This window comes from Aulostomus chinensis, chromosome 22 (assembly GCF_037954235.1).
Source record: "Aulostomus chinensis isolate RoL2024-O1b breed Wild chromosome 22, RoL_Achi_v1.0, whole genome shotgun sequence".
Lineage (NCBI taxonomy): Eukaryota > Metazoa > Chordata > Actinopteri > Syngnathiformes > Aulostomidae > Aulostomus > Aulostomus chinensis.
The window spans coordinates 10,451,978-10,467,500 of NC_141341.1; the positions used below are offsets into that span (position 1 = coordinate 10,451,978).

The 15,523-nt window shown below is 42.9% G+C and overlaps 1 protein-coding gene across 4 annotated transcripts in view; it reads left to right on the plus strand.

Annotated features, from left to right (window-relative positions):
* The window catches only part of LOC147240719 (RNA-binding motif, single-stranded-interacting protein 3), a 287,130-nt gene that overhangs the window by 115,013 nt on the left and 156,594 nt on the right, over positions 1-15,523 (plus strand). For all 4 annotated transcript variants that reach the window (XM_086194098.1, XM_086194100.1, XM_086194099.1 and 1 more), the window contains one exon: positions 4,915-5,072. In XM_086194098.1, the coding sequence (XP_086050224.1) occupies positions 4,915-5,072 (158 nt within the window). The remainder of the gene's footprint in view (positions 1-4,914; positions 5,073-15,523) is intronic.

Below are 15,523 nucleotides of genomic sequence, written 5' to 3' on the forward strand. Positions count from 1 at the left end.
GCATGTCACAGCTGGGTAGGGAGACGAGAGAATGAAGCTTTTTTTCTCATTTACCTCCTGGAGGTTTTTGAAGTGTCATAACTAGCTATTCTCCCACACTCTCTTTCTCCTCTCTCCATCTCTCTTTAACTCTTTTTTTTCTTTGTCGGTCCCTCCCTCTCATTTAATCTCTCATTTCCTCCCTTCTCTAGGAGAAATACCCTTTGTCAAGCGCTGTATTCAATCCTCCTCATTCTGACATATGAGGCTTGTATTTATGATATATATACGAGGAGTCAGATCCAGCAGTGTGACGGGATGAGGATAAACAGCAGGCAGGGAATCATTCGGAACTAGAAACAAGCTCAGTTAGGAACCTCCAGTGGGGCCGCAGGAAGCCAAGGCAGAATTTGATATCAGACAAAACGAAGGAAATGTTTTCATACTTGTGTGGAGTGTGTGTGTGTGTGTGTGAGTGTGTGTCACGTTTCCTCTCCCCCAACACAACTACATACGCCGTTCACACATGGAGTGGACACTACTTTAATGTCTTTCTGGAATAAAATGAAAGCCTCACAGTTCAATCCAGAAATCCTCAAGCAACGGACATTCCCTTGAGCGCTCGCCATGCCAAGTACTTTTGGGTGTTCTTGCTTCAAATTTTTGGCTTCACCTCGACCCTCCTCCTCCTCCTCCTCATCATCATCATCATCATCATCATCATCATCATCATACCTCCGCCACCTTAATGTTTCCCAGGATTACTCGTTTGCTTTCTTTATTTTTCTCTCTTTCGACAGGCTATGTACCTGAAATTTTAGTTGTGAAATAAACCTTCCATCTCTTCACAGTGGCAGTGTGTTTAGCAATACACCAAAAAAAACATAAAGTTGCAATGAGTGTGATTTGAGCAAGTTAGCTCGCCATCTTCCATGGCCCAAATCATCATGATGCACCATATTGCTTGAAAAAAGCAACGTCCAAGAACAGGAAATGCTAACTGCCTGGCGAAACGCTTAAAGGGATACTTCACCCAAAAAGTGTATTTTACTGTTTAAGTACCTTGCGCTCACAGTTTTGTTTTCTTGTCACTGCCGCAGCACGTCTGTGTGACTTCAGCATCTGGAAAAAGCCAGCCATGTATATTTAACTTCAAGCTAATATCGTACCAACCGCAAACAACAGCTGAATAATGTTCCAGCACCTAACTGTGGTCACCCATGTTGAACAGAGCCCTGGCTTCTCCTCCTCATGACACCGACTCACTGCACCCTCCTGTGTAGCTACAGGAGGGAATGCTGCGAGCTTGTAGAGAATAAAACTATCCATGTACAAATGATCCCTCTGTAATGCATAGACATGACACATGCAATCCCTCAAGAACACGTTGCACCCATTCCATTATTCATCCAAGGGGCGTGTGTCGGGGGGGTCTCTTCCGGCCTTTTTTTTTTCACCTTTGATAACCTTGCTCTCTGCCTCTTGGCCCAACACTGTAAGTAATGGGCTGATTTTGACCCTCCATGCCTCATTGTGTAAGATTTCATCTTCTTGACCTTAAAAAATGAAAGCAAATCAATAGGGTGGGACACATGAATTCCAAAGCCCAGGATGCAAGCCAAGCCTGGAGCCCAGGGAGGAGGAGGAGGAGGAGGAGGAGGAGGAGGAGGAGGAGGAGGAGGGCTGTGTGTATTACTGAAGGGCTAAAACAAAGAAAGAAAGCGTGAGAATGAGAGAGAGGCTTTCAATTAACCTTCAGTGCTGACAGCAACTTTGTGCAGAGTCTGCTGTTTGTGCTGGTGAATTTGTACGTGTCACACTGTGTGCTGAGTACTACGTGTATAATATAAGCTACAACGGACGAGGGAAAGCTAAAACGAAGAGGCGAGGGGAGGGGGACAGGAGGTGAAAGCCTTAAAGTCGGGGCTTGAACTGCAGCTGTGCACGTTCCACTGACTTTGAGTGGGAGAGTTACTCCCATGGAGCAGTCCAGAGATTAAGATTCCTCTGTACTACCGCCGCAGCATGGAAATGTGAATGACTGAACACTGAGTTCACTTTTTTATGACTACCAAAGGTTACTAAAGCATAGGGCTGCAAAACAATGTCACATTTCAGTTGATAACTGTAGTTGCATGACTGCTTTTTTTTAATAAATGACAAGAAAAGAGTTTGGTTTGACCGTTTTATCAATCAGACTATAAAAATAGCTATACTAGCGAGCGGACATGTCCTTTTTTAGCAACAATTTCCTCACCGTCTGCACAGAGCTTTCTCACGCCAGGATGTGTCTGTCCTCTGTCAATTGTAGATGTGTCTCCCACATACGTGAGCGTAAACAGAAGTGTTTATTGGACCCAAAACCTCGACCAAACCAAGTGTTCTTGTTCCTAACGAAACTCGACCTTAACAGGGCTGCATGGGTTCCAGACTTTTATGGTACCGACTGAATTGTTTCAGAACTATGGAGGATTGAAAGATGGCTTATATTCAGTACTTGAAGATGAACATTGTTCTAAGTTACTGTTTATTTTTTATGCTGTAAAATTGCTTTGAATAGAACTATATGTGTATACATAATCGAAACATTCATTTTCTTGAGCATTTTTCTTCTCATCGTGGATGAAGTGTTTTCAATCAATGTCTCTGAATGAGAGGTAGAATTTTCGTGGTTTTGTTTACACTTGCGTGTGGAATTCAGAACTGAAGAACTGAGGCACCACATGTTTCTTCTTTAAAAAAAACAAAAACAACGGTCCATACTGTACAAGCCCAAGGACTCGCAGGTGTAATTTTCAAAAGAAATAAGAATAAGAAATAGAGGAGGAATCTTTCTTGAATACAAATGTAATTAAGAACGGTAGGTTTACATATGATGAACCAGATGTGTGCAGATGTGGAGACGCTGAGAGGTACGTAGACCTGCATCAGGAGATCATTCAGGTGATTTGATGATGCCTCTAGAGTTCTCTGTGCATGAGAGTTCTGGCTTCTATATGAGAAAAACGAGTCTCTGTGTTATCACTTGACATGTGTGTGTGTGCGCACGCAACACCCAATGTGTGTGTGTGTGTGTGTGTGTGTGTGTCCAGCACAGTGAGTGGCTGCCCATCAGTTCCACTTAGCTCAGCATGGTAATTGGCCATCCATTGACGGACGTGGCTCCCCTCTTCACGCTCCACGGACCCCGGCTCTTTGTTTGAGGGGTTGGAGGCGACACGCTGGCATGGCACACACGCTTAAAATAGCGCATCAAATCAGCCATGCTCCGGCAGCCACTGCCAACGTGTGGGGCAGAACGGGGGGCTAATGGTGTGTTTATGCACGTGTTTAAGTCTGTGAGTGTGTGTGTGTGTGTGTTTGTGTGTGTGTGTGTGTGTGTGTGTGTGTGTGTGTGTGTGTGTGTGTTTGTGTGTATGTTTATGGCAGGCTATGAGGTCTTGAGGTTCTCTCTGGGGAGGATAAGGGGTTAACATGGTTAACTGGAGCTGGTGGTGGTATTTAGTCATGTCCCTCGCTCTCCCGGACCATTTTTCTCTCCTCTCTTCCATCCATCACTCACTTCCTTTATTGCGGCGTCTCTCTCCTTCTCTCCCCTCCCTCCTCGCTCGCTCTCATCCAATGTCTCTCTCCCTCTCTCTCTCTCTCTCTCCGTCTTTGTCTCTTTCCGCTCATGCCCACAGGGTCTCAACTCTCTCGCTCTCTCTCTCTCTCTCTCTCTCTCTCTCTCTCGTTCTGTCACTATGTGCAGTGTCCCTGCAATAGAGATATAAATGGGCTGTGAGCAGGGGGCCCTGACTCCTATACCATAAATCTACACTAACAGCACAACAGGCGCATGAGGAGAGCAGGAGAGGAAAAGCAGTGGGTGAAAAAAGCACGGGAGGGAACAGCCTATTCAATACATTTTTGAATACATTTTTAGAAGATGGAGATTATACCGTAAAGAGACGTTCACGTTGGGATGTTTATAAAATAGTCTGGAGAGGATTACTGCATCAAGATATCACACCCTCAGAGGTGTAAATTGTTTTACAGTGTAATGAGATTGGTTTTGAGGGTATGAATAGTAAGCAGGAAGTTGCCATCATTTAAAACGTTCATAAGCTGCTGGAAAGCCTTATGAACCTTCATTTCAGAGTATCATCTATAAGGCTGGCGTTCTGACAAACAACTTTCATCTCATATCCAATTCATCACTATATGTTCTACAAAAATAAGTAAACGTGATGGAAAGACTAAAGAGCGAAACAAAAGCCAATCACGAGGAGAATGAGAAGCAGAGGGAGTCTTTTCACAATTTCCTTTTCACAAAAAAAACAAACAAACAACAAAAAACTAAGAATTTGAATCTCATGTCTCCATTTCTTTGCCCGATTGATTATGTGTTTGTCAGGCCATGATGAAAACTTAATTCAATATGTCTTGATTTGTTTTGTTTTCTTTATGCACTATTTTTCTTTTCACCCAAGGACGGAGGGGCTTACTTTTTCCATGCTTGTCTGCATCAGCTAAGACAAATATAAACCTGCTGGGTCATGTTTTCTGTATAGAACTGATTGTGTCTGTTATTTCAAAAATATATTTTTTTTTCTTATCCCTCCTATATATTATTTTGCAGTCTTTGCTTTTAAGTTTTCACACTACTCATGGAACATTTATATGATATCTTCTTAAAAGTTCTGCACAGTTTCTGTGCAAAAAAACATAACTTATAACAAAAAACACTTGGTTTGGGTTAGGGAAAGGTTTTGGGTTGAAATGTAATGTAAATATCCTGACGTCTTGCAAAAGAAGCACAAGACCTATAGCTTATGCGGGTTATATTTGAATTATATTGCATTATTTTAGGTATTAGGTATATATAGGAAGTGTGAATGAAAACAAGTAGCTGCAGTAGTTTTTGTTACATCTCTTCTCTCTTCCTCTTCTCAGCAGCCCTATGCTCCACCCCCCCATCCCATGGCTCCTCCCAGCCCCAGCACCAACAGCTGCAGCCAGGGAGGGGCGGAGCAGCTGAGTAAGACCAACCTGTACATCCGAGGCCTGCCACCCGGGACCACCGACCAGGACCTCATCAAGCTCTGCCAACCGTAAGTACCAGGAACTGTTCCACTTAAATACAGTTGTTAATGTCAGATGTGAAAGTCATGTTGTCTGCAACTTCATGTGGGAACGTTTCCATGTTAATGTTCTGTCAGACAGTTGATATCGTAAATAATTGCAATAATGGCATCATGGGCAGAGAGCCAAATCCATTCTGAAGATAATGAGGCACTTTAAACTGTCGTCTTTCAAAGTATCTAATGGCAAAATGATTTGGAGTTGAAAGTGATTGAGATGTTTCTTTAAAAAGAAAAACTTTGGTTGCTGAGGCAACGGTCCATACAAGCCCAGTGACAAGCTGAATAGAGAGATTACCGTGACAAGATCCCATTTCAGTAAATCACTAAATAACAGGCTGACAGACTGGAGACACAAGACACACATTTGCAGAGAGGATGTTCTACTCAGACGGGGAGGGGGAACAGTGGAACATTCATTTTAGTTGTTATTCACGGGCATCAAACCATAAAGCTAATACATGACAAGCTACTAAACATCTACTGTACTCCTTTTGTAAAAAACAACAAAATTATCTGTAGATTTCAGCTGCGTTGTAATATATTATTATATACCCGGGTTGGTCAAAATATTGGGAACATTTTAGTGTAACCCTGTGCACTTAAACAGCAGACAAATTCCAGCCCCCACAATCAATTTTATTTTTTTTCCACTTGTGCTGATGTCACAACTGTTTGCTCAGTTTTTGTCTGTATCAACTTGGAATGCCACTGTATGTTGTATTGGCCAATATTTGCCTTGTGGAGTGAAACAGGATGACATTCACAGATGGTAAATGGACTCAATTTATATAGCGCCTTTCTACCTGAGCGGCACTCAAAGCGCTTTACAGTGTCATCGCATTCACCCATTCACACACACACACACTCACACACTGATGGTGGAGGCTGCCATGAGAAGTGCCAACCTACTCATCAGGAGCAATTATGGGTCCAGTATCTTGCCCAAGGACACTTCGACATGGTCACCGGGGTCAAGGATCGAACCAGCGACCCTTCGGTTGCTAGACGGCCACTCTACCCCTGAGCCATGCCGCCCACAGATGGCAGCCGCTGGTGTTTATATTCTGATGAGAAAGAACCTTATATGTCACAGAGGTGTATGGTTTATGAATGTGATAAAGAGCTGAAAGGCTTTGGACTAGTTTTGTTAACCAAATTTTTTTAAAAAGAAAGAAAAGGTGAGTGTCAGCTATGATCCAGAGTGATGCTTTGTGGAAAGCGAACCAGAACTCTAACGTTGTGAGTTGCTCTGTGGAGCCGAGGGCATGGGCAGAGGCGCAGGATGATTCTCTCTACAGCCAACATCCAAACATTGTCTTATGATATATTTTGTAATAACAACTGTGTTTCATGGCCGTTCTAAGAGTGAGACACTGGCACAGCGAAAGGTATTAAGAGACAACCAACTTTTAACTGCACTGTTTTCAACATCGCCGTGAGGCCCCGCTCTTTCTACATGTAGGACGTAAGTGAAACACTTGCAAATCAAACGAAACAGCTTTTGTGTTTGGGAGGCGTCCACATGCACAGGTTAGCTTACACACCCCATTAAACTGCTACCTGCTATTTGTAGCAGATTTTAGGGACACACTCAAATGTAGTTATGAGGTTCTTCTAAATGTTACTGATAGAAAACAAATACAACCACACACACATGCACGCACACACACAGACACAGACACACACACACACACACACACACACACACACACACACACACACACACACACACACACACACACACCTGCCAGCTTACAGCTCAATAAAGCCTAATAAAGCTTAGATTGGACCACCTCCCCCAGGAATCACAGACCAAGACCTCATCAAGCTGTAACACACAATCACAGTGGCTTTCTTTCTCTGGGTCTCTCTCTCTCTCTCTCTCTCTCTCTCTCTCTCTCTCTCTCTCTCTCTCTCTCTCTCTCTCTCGCACACACACACACATTCATTCACTCACTCACACACACACACACACTAAGACACGCACACACTAAAGCAGCTTTGTTCGGCTCCATTAGGCCCTTTCACATCTAAAATGGTGACAAGGGGGTCAAGATCATTAATGGAGACAAGGCCAGCAGATTGTGAAATACAGGCCATGAGCAAGTCTGTCTGGTTGCATAACCTTTTCTTGGCCATATTTCCAGAAATGTTCTGGTCAAACGTGGCCAATTATTCAATGATCCTTCGGAGACGGGAACACGCTGTCCAGTATATTTGGTAATGCTCCCAGTAGCCATGTCATAAGTCATGCATTTATTCTTGATACTGACCCATCAAAATTCCATTAGCCGGAAAGGCAGACCAGTAAGGTTTGAAAAGCACTCTGCATTTTGACAAAGCATCTCTAACATAGCTCTCACATTCACTGGGCTCTACATAGTACAGGACATTTTCAATTTCATCTCTAATCCCGTATGATCTTGAATGTTTTGAGCATAACTATTTGGATAGGGGGGAAAAAAATCATGTTTATGCAAAATACCCCGAGAGTGTTCATGGTTGTGTAGATTTGCATTCTAATATATAGGGTTTTTTTTCCACTGTGTGTCATGAAGAGCGACTAACAGTGTCCTTTATTGCTGGGATCTGCCCCGCTGTCCTCTAGTCCTTGTCCCCCTCCCTGCTCTCTCCCTCTCTCTTTTTTCTCATATCTTCCATCTCTCCCTCCCCTCTGAGTGTATTGCCTGTCTAAGAGCCCCCAAGGTTGCCCGAGGTGTGCTGTGCCAGTGAAAATCCAATGCCACTGAAACTTTAATTAGCCATACTGCGTTTCAGTGGCAAGTGGGTGGCAGCATTCTAGAAAAGGTCATGCAACTGTTTTGCAGTCTGCAGCACCCGGGGTCCCCCTTAGGTTTTTTTTTTTCTTTTCCCCAAATGCCCAGCATCCTTCTAGCACCAGTGCCTCCTGGGCTGCCAGGTCTCTGAGGAAGACTCAACCTAAACACTCGCTAAATACTGCACGGTATTTTAAGAGAGTGAAATGTTTTAGGGAGTTTTAGCACATGAGCTGTCTAAGCGTTTCCTTATCAGTATCGAGGATTTGTCTGGTCTTTCAAGAATGTGTGTACTGTTGAACGGCGAGTGAGGCTGATTTTAAGGAGTGTTGCGTCACACATACTAAAGTGAAGAGCTTGCCATCCTGGTTCACCACTATCTCAAAAGCAAACATGCCGCCGCCGATCTGATGCATTCTTGAAAACAGGCCATGTCGTAGCAGCTGTAGGCTGTTGCACACTGTCTGGAAGATGCCAAAAAAAAAAGGCTTTTACCGAGGTTGTAACCTTCTGTTATGAACTGTAATTTTTCACTGCCAAGATCCTGGCACAACCCTCATCAAGGCCTTCCAGCCTCCCAAAGTTCACCGCTCCTGCTCAGAGACAAAGGAGTTTCAGTTTCTAATGTTAGGGCTAATTCCGAATTATTGCCTCCAATTAAAATACATAAATAACAGTGAAGAAAATTGTGAAAGTAGTACAGTATTGTAGAATTATACATCTTAGCAACAGTAGGGTCCGATCACAATCAAACTCTGTGGAGGCATTATGCCGGCACTTCCATATCTACAAATTTATACAGATATGAATTCTATCAGTTTTACAACCCTGGACATACAACCTTAAATGGCCAATATGAGGTTCATCATAATTACATACACTGTACTGTATGTACAACAATTGTTTGAGGTAAAAAGTGTGGGATTCCTCTTGTGGTCAAACACCTTCTTTAAGCACTGGTTGTGGTCACTAAGGGCAACAGTAAAGACTGAGCAAGTGTGCGTTCCCACAGTGGTTGGAGTTACATGCAGAGAGCTGTTGAACGACTAATTAAGTGGATTCGGTGAGCGCTTAATCTTTGTTTTATTCAACTGGCTGGATGCTGGTTTCTCTGCAGCCATAATCCTGATATATGGGTGTAGAGAAGAGGCCAAAGCAATGGAGAGGGGATTGTTGGCTGGACCCCCAGATAGTGAGAGGCCTTCTTACTTGCCTGGCTAGGAGTGGATGGATGGAGGGTCGTAGGGATAGAACAGCCACTTCTGTGAGAAAAATTCCTTGGCCTTACCAGGCAGGTTGAGGCACCGGGCCAACTCCAACCTCAACACTCGCCCCATCCAAGCCAAAGATCTGTGCTGCCAGAATATCCAACCGGGCCAACAAAGGCAACCCAGCCCTGAAAGACTGTCGGGCAAAGCAGACTTTATAACCCATTTCACCAAGCAGCGATTAAGCGGCACCCGCATTTTTCTTCTTGGGTTGGGTTGTTGGATGAAAGGTTGAAAGGGAGAAAGAGAGGGATTTCTTTTTTCTTCCTCTACACCTGGAATAACAGGGACAAAGCATTTTACATTTTCTCTGCCAGAAGCCCGAATCCATAACTCAAACTGCCAAGAAAGCAAAGGACTCTGGAGGTTCTTAAACCCCAACTCTTTCCTCCTCCTCCTCTTCTTCCTTTCAACCCTACCTCCTTCTCATCTACCTCTTCCTACCCCTCCTCCCTCTCCCTCTGGTTCTCCTCACCCAATTTTAGTGACGGCCGTTCCACAGCTGCGCCCTCGGTCCCGTTCCTGATCAAACGAACAGGGAGAGCCAAATCAACAGCTAATCACCGCCAATTGCCCAGATAACCTCTGCCGTACGCTGGTGGAGGGGTGCCGCAGAACGACAGGAAATGGGTATATAGGGCGAAAGGTACTTAGAGAAGGGGAAGGGTGACCCTGGAACCACCTGTTTTTATGGAGAAGAGGCCCACGCAGTCAGCAGCGTCACATTATTCCTAATGACTCTCTGAGGTCCAGTGTTGACACTAGCTGCCTGGTAATCAGAGCCAGCCTGTCCTGGCTCTGTTTAAAAACAAACTGACAGAGAGTAGAGGAAAGGTGCCTCAGTCCACCCACGAAGTCCCACATCTGTACCAGAGCCCCACAAATATATCAGCCAATCAGTCGTTCTTTTGTCAAACTTTAGAGGTTTATGTGAGCAATGACTTATTTAAGGGGCATCCTCTATAAACAAGAAGCTCGAGCACACATGGGCTAAGTAAAACCCCAGTGAGTCCTTCTCAAAGGAAAACATAACTCCTGCTGTTTAAGTTGTCTCCAAAAGAGGGCGCTGTGTATATTTAGATTGGACTTAAGTTGATCGTTTCCTGTTCAATCGACAGGCGAATAAGAGTGGCTAGGATGAATGCCTCACAAGAGCGTGAAAAAGGTTACATTTTAATCAAGAGTGTATTTTCTCAGTTTGGTTGGAGTGTCAGATCAAAGGCACCATGTTCGATATGCAAAGAAAGTGTCGCATTGTTCAAGTGGTATCAATCAAGACATAATTCAATCGTGCATGGTAACTAGAACTGAAAATTGTTGTGTTTTGTTTGATCTCGCAAGCCACCGTACGCTTAACTAAAATCTCGGAAAAAGAGACAAATGTGTATTTAAAAAAAAAAAAAAAAAAAGCAATGGGTTGCAATCTTCATATTCACCATTAGATGTCACTAGATTCTGTCACGCTTAACTCAAGGCCCACCCTTCACTGCATGTCACGTCTGATACATTAACGTAAATGATAGTGAGATTGCGTCTTTGGTCGTCTTACTTTTCAGCTGAGACATGTATTTGTTAACAATTTTGTAAAACGCTATTAACAATGTCCCTTTTGCTGTCCGTCTTCCTCAAAATTACCCGCTGCTCTCGTCAACAGTGTCTCATTGTGTGTCACTCGTGAAGAGATAGTGGTGTGTAACCTCTCAAAACTATCTAGACAGCCACAGGAATGCTCAAACTAAACCACTCCTACAGCCGCAGCTACACGCTGAGCAGAAGCATCTGCTACTCCTGGAACCAGAACCTTCCACATACACTTCTTCTATGTATGAAAGTCTGTCTTTCTCACGCCACCACCTTCTTATTGCACCCTTGCCCTCTTTTGCCTCTCTTCTTAACTCCATGTTTCTTTCTCTTTTTTTCCCCCTCTGTATCTCGTCAGCTGTCTTCATCATGTTATTCTTTGACAAAATGGGACATAATCATTCTGTAAACTGCCTAAAATGTAGAACCTCTTTCCTGCCCAAACATTGATTTTTTTATGTGTGAGTGAGCAGAAGTGTTGATTTAGCCTCAGGCAGGATTAAAAAAAAAGAATTTATCCTCCATTACTGACAAATAGACAGTTTGGCTATTTAAAGTCTGACCTCTCTTTTACTTTTGCACTGAAGTTAACTCAGTTAATTCTGTAACAGTGATTACTTTAAATAGCATCTCAATTATACCAAATGCACATAAATTAGAGCTCAAATGCACTTTAAATACACAGTATTTTAAAAGCAGTCAAGGTTCCTGGGTACTTGGCTGCATTTCACCTCAGCTTGCATCCAGGAACTTATCGCATACCAATAACCATAGCAACCAATCCAGTCGTTGCCCTAACACGCTGGTCTGTGCAACACTCTTCTTTGGCACAAGCTTTGCGAAATGCTTTGCATTTATCTGACTCCAGCTGTACAGCGGGAGACAGCTTTTAAGCTCTCTAGCTGCAGAATCTCCACAAAAAAAAAAAAAAGAGTGATTGACGTGAAGGACAAAACTCGCTGGTCCCTTCCCGTGTCTTCTCTTCTCATCTCTGTCCATTTACCTTCGTGACTTTCCATCTCATCTGAAGTAAGCAAAGGCAACACCATCACAGATGAGATGTGTTCATTTGTGCGTGTCTGACAGCAGTGCATGGCATGTGGATTTGACAGGTTGGACACTTCCAAATAAACAGGAGCTTCCCTGCAAGGTTGGTTCTCAAGAGGAGTGTGAATGTGAGATAGAAAAAGCGAGAGATAGCAAGAAGCTGTGAACAACAAGATGATGCGTCCTGCTTCCACTTTCAGTGCTGTTGCACTTGTAGTTGTTTTTTTTTTCCCTTTTACACAGTTTGAATAAACACACACTCTACCTGAACATTTTTTTCCCCTCCTCTACACTCAGTTTGTAGGCTACGAGCTGGGCTTTGCATTTCTGTTTATATTTGAAATACATTTTTAATGCTCTCAACTTTTTGTACATGGAAAAAAGACGATAAAACGGGGGGGGGGGGGGGGGGGCACATAAAATTACAAGGACATACCTCAACAAGTGAAACAAACACAAAATGCACAGTGGATGAATCCGCCCCAAACCTAACAGATTCATCCATGCTTCTCCTCACACGTCAACAAATGTAAAAACTTAAAAGAATGATGAGGTTTATCTCATTAAAAAAAGGTTGAAAGAAGAAGAAGCTAAAGTCCAAACGCAGAGATGATCTGACACGTCGTTTCTGGAACACATGCGCTTAGAACATCCCGAAGTGACAGTAAGGGAATTGTTTGCCATTGTTGCCAAGAGTGAGACAAGGACATCTGTATCACTCCCATATTAAATAGTTACACCCTGGCTCAGTCAAAGTTGTCCACAAAACGCACACACACACACACACACACACACACACACACACACACACACACACACACACACACACACACAGGAAAACATGCATGTTATTATAATGAACCAGATTTTTTTTTTACTGACCTTTCAATCAAAAAGCCCAGGAAGCGGGTGTTATAAATCAATACAATTTTAACTTGAAAACTGCCATTTTTTGCCAAAGTTTTGAGTTTTCTATGGACTTCCAACCCCCCCCCCCCACCCCCACCCCCACCCCCACCCCCACCCAAAAAAAAATGATTATGCGTGAGAAAATTACACAGCAAGTTATAAATGAGCCTTCAAATTATTACAAATGGAACAGACATAACCAGACTGATCCAGTCTCATCCAAAGGGACACAGAGTTGATTATGGGAACAATTTACCTCATGGGAAACTCTATTACAATCTGAATTTTAACACTTAAACTTATTGAAAATGTGAGAATAATTTAAATCTCTGACAATGAATCACGACTACAAGCCAAAACCTTTAAATCACCTTCCTTTTCTCTCATAAATTGCCTGGCTGCTGCCCTCTCGCTGTATTGCAGCCATAATCTATTCCTAGAAAACCTGAGAATGGTTCGAATCAACTTGTCATCCTTTTTTAAAAAAAATGTATTTATTTTTTTACATGTGCCAGGTGAAATGAATGGTACTGAAAAGAAATCACATCAGTAGGGAAATGAGTAAAAATTGAAATCCAAATAGTTGATGACAGTTAATGACCACAGAGAGTCTGACTTGGGCCAAACTCAACACACACTGGCGGAGACGTTGCGGTCTCTCAGAACGGTAGGAAACGAAGGAACCTCAAGCTGCGCGTCGATTCTGTTGTTTTTTTCGTCTATCAGGTTGCATTATCGCGTGATGCATTTATTGCGCTTCAATTAAGATCTTCTGTAATAATGCCAGTTCGAGGGTTAGTCAGCGTTTTGTTTTTAACCCTGCAAATTTGACATTTTTCTTCATTGGAGAGGACAAGAAAGAACAACCGCATTCTTGTTTTAAGATTATTTCCACTTTCACTGCTATTAGATGTTTGAAAGTAAACAATTGTCAGTTTCCTGTAAGCCCGCCAACAAAATTCGTGTACCTAAAAACACAAGCCAAGGAAGAGATAGCGCCAAATAAAAAGGAATTATCCAAATTGTCGAAGGGTTTATGATGTATTTCTGCATCCTTGTCAGCATCGTGTTTAAATTTCACTGTGATGCCTTTATTTAGCTTAATGTGTGACATAATCATCCTCTAATATCACAGCAGACACACTTGTGTACAATTAATTCAAGAAAAAAAAAACATACTAGCGACTAGCACAGCTATTAGTTTATTAAAAAAAAAACAAAAAAACTACATATACCAATGCAGTTTCTTACTGGAATATAAATGAAGGCCATAACTCCAGAATAGTCAGCTCAAAGTCCAAGAAAAGACGGCCGTGCTGCTATCAAGTGAGCGGAGGTGGAGTGAACAGCTGCTCTGCTCCCTGCCAGGTGTCCATCGGGATAGTTTTGCTCCTCTGTTTATTTCTCCTTATGTCAGCGTCCAGCTGTCTTTCTCTTTGTTCATGAAATTTCATCAGTCTTCCTCTTGTTTTCACCATCACTAAAAATTGCCCTCCATCTTTCTCAGTTATCAAAGTGACTCTATCTCTCTTCACTTTTTTATTTCCCACCTCCAACTGTCAACACCACCAACCCGCGCCCCCCCCCCCCCCCCGAGAATCTCTCGTTCTCTCCGGCGCCAAGTCCTCTATTTAAAATACAATGATACAGTATAAATGGTATATCAGTCAACTGGCTGGTGTTTATACAAGTCTTAACTCCCCTAAAGAAAATATAGTTTAAACTCTGGATTGCAGCGTATAAATGTTTGGGTTATTTTTATTTTTTTTCAATGTGAGAGTGAAAAAGCCCAGATAATAAAAGTAAAGAAGGAATATTTCCCATGCAGGAACTTGATGAAGCTCTTTCTGGTTGAATACCAATTGCAGAGATATATAACAAGCACTCACTAAAATAAAAATGATCAAGAAAAGGCAGGGATAAAGCCTCGATTTCACCGGCGATGAACAAAAATGAAGGGAGCAGTCCTCCAAGACGCTTTGCTTCATAGTAAACGCGCGTTTATCACAAACGGTTAGCAAACAGTGTGCATGTTTGAGTGAAGACTTCCTGCTAAGGTCCATGTCATATTTCCAGAGCAATTAATGAAAATGTCCAGAGATGAGAGTGAGTACATATTTAATATTTTCATTAAAAATTCCATATCATGAGCCTCTGTTTGACTGACATGTTTAAATATACTATTTAATAAACGAGAGCAGCAGCCGCGGTTTCGTACAAGAACATGAGGGACCCCGGCTCATTAATCCAAATAATACATGATGAGACAACGTGTTTGAACAATCATATGAGTTCAAATAGATCGACAGAAATGTCAAGAGCTTTGGTAGCCAGACGGCCTCCATCCTGCCACGCCAGCTACTTCTGGCTCCACCCATTATTCTTCTGCTACAGTGGCAGAAACGCTCTGGCTTTCTCGTGTTTCTGTATCGCCGTTGTGGTTGACGCAAGGTCCAGGATGCAGCGATGATGGTCACTGCTTAAAATTGTGTCTTGACTCTTATTTTGATGCTCGTGAGAAGTTTAATTATCCTGGTGTCCACCTGAAAAGGGGATCCGCAATCTGCAGCTTCACCACTAGATGTCCCAGTGTGTCACTGGAGACGATGGACAGTTGGAAGTTGGCGTCTAGATCAAAACGTGAGCGAGACAAAACTCAAAACTAACCGACAACGTAACCTTAACGTAACAGTCGCAGGTAAGCAAAAAATAAGGAATACTTCATGTTGGCCGGACCCCACCAGAGTCGCACAGCAGCTGCAGCGTCTGATGAATATTTCTCTGCTGAAGGGTTCCCGGTGGTCAGGAGGCCTAACCTCCGTCTGAGCCGTGTAGA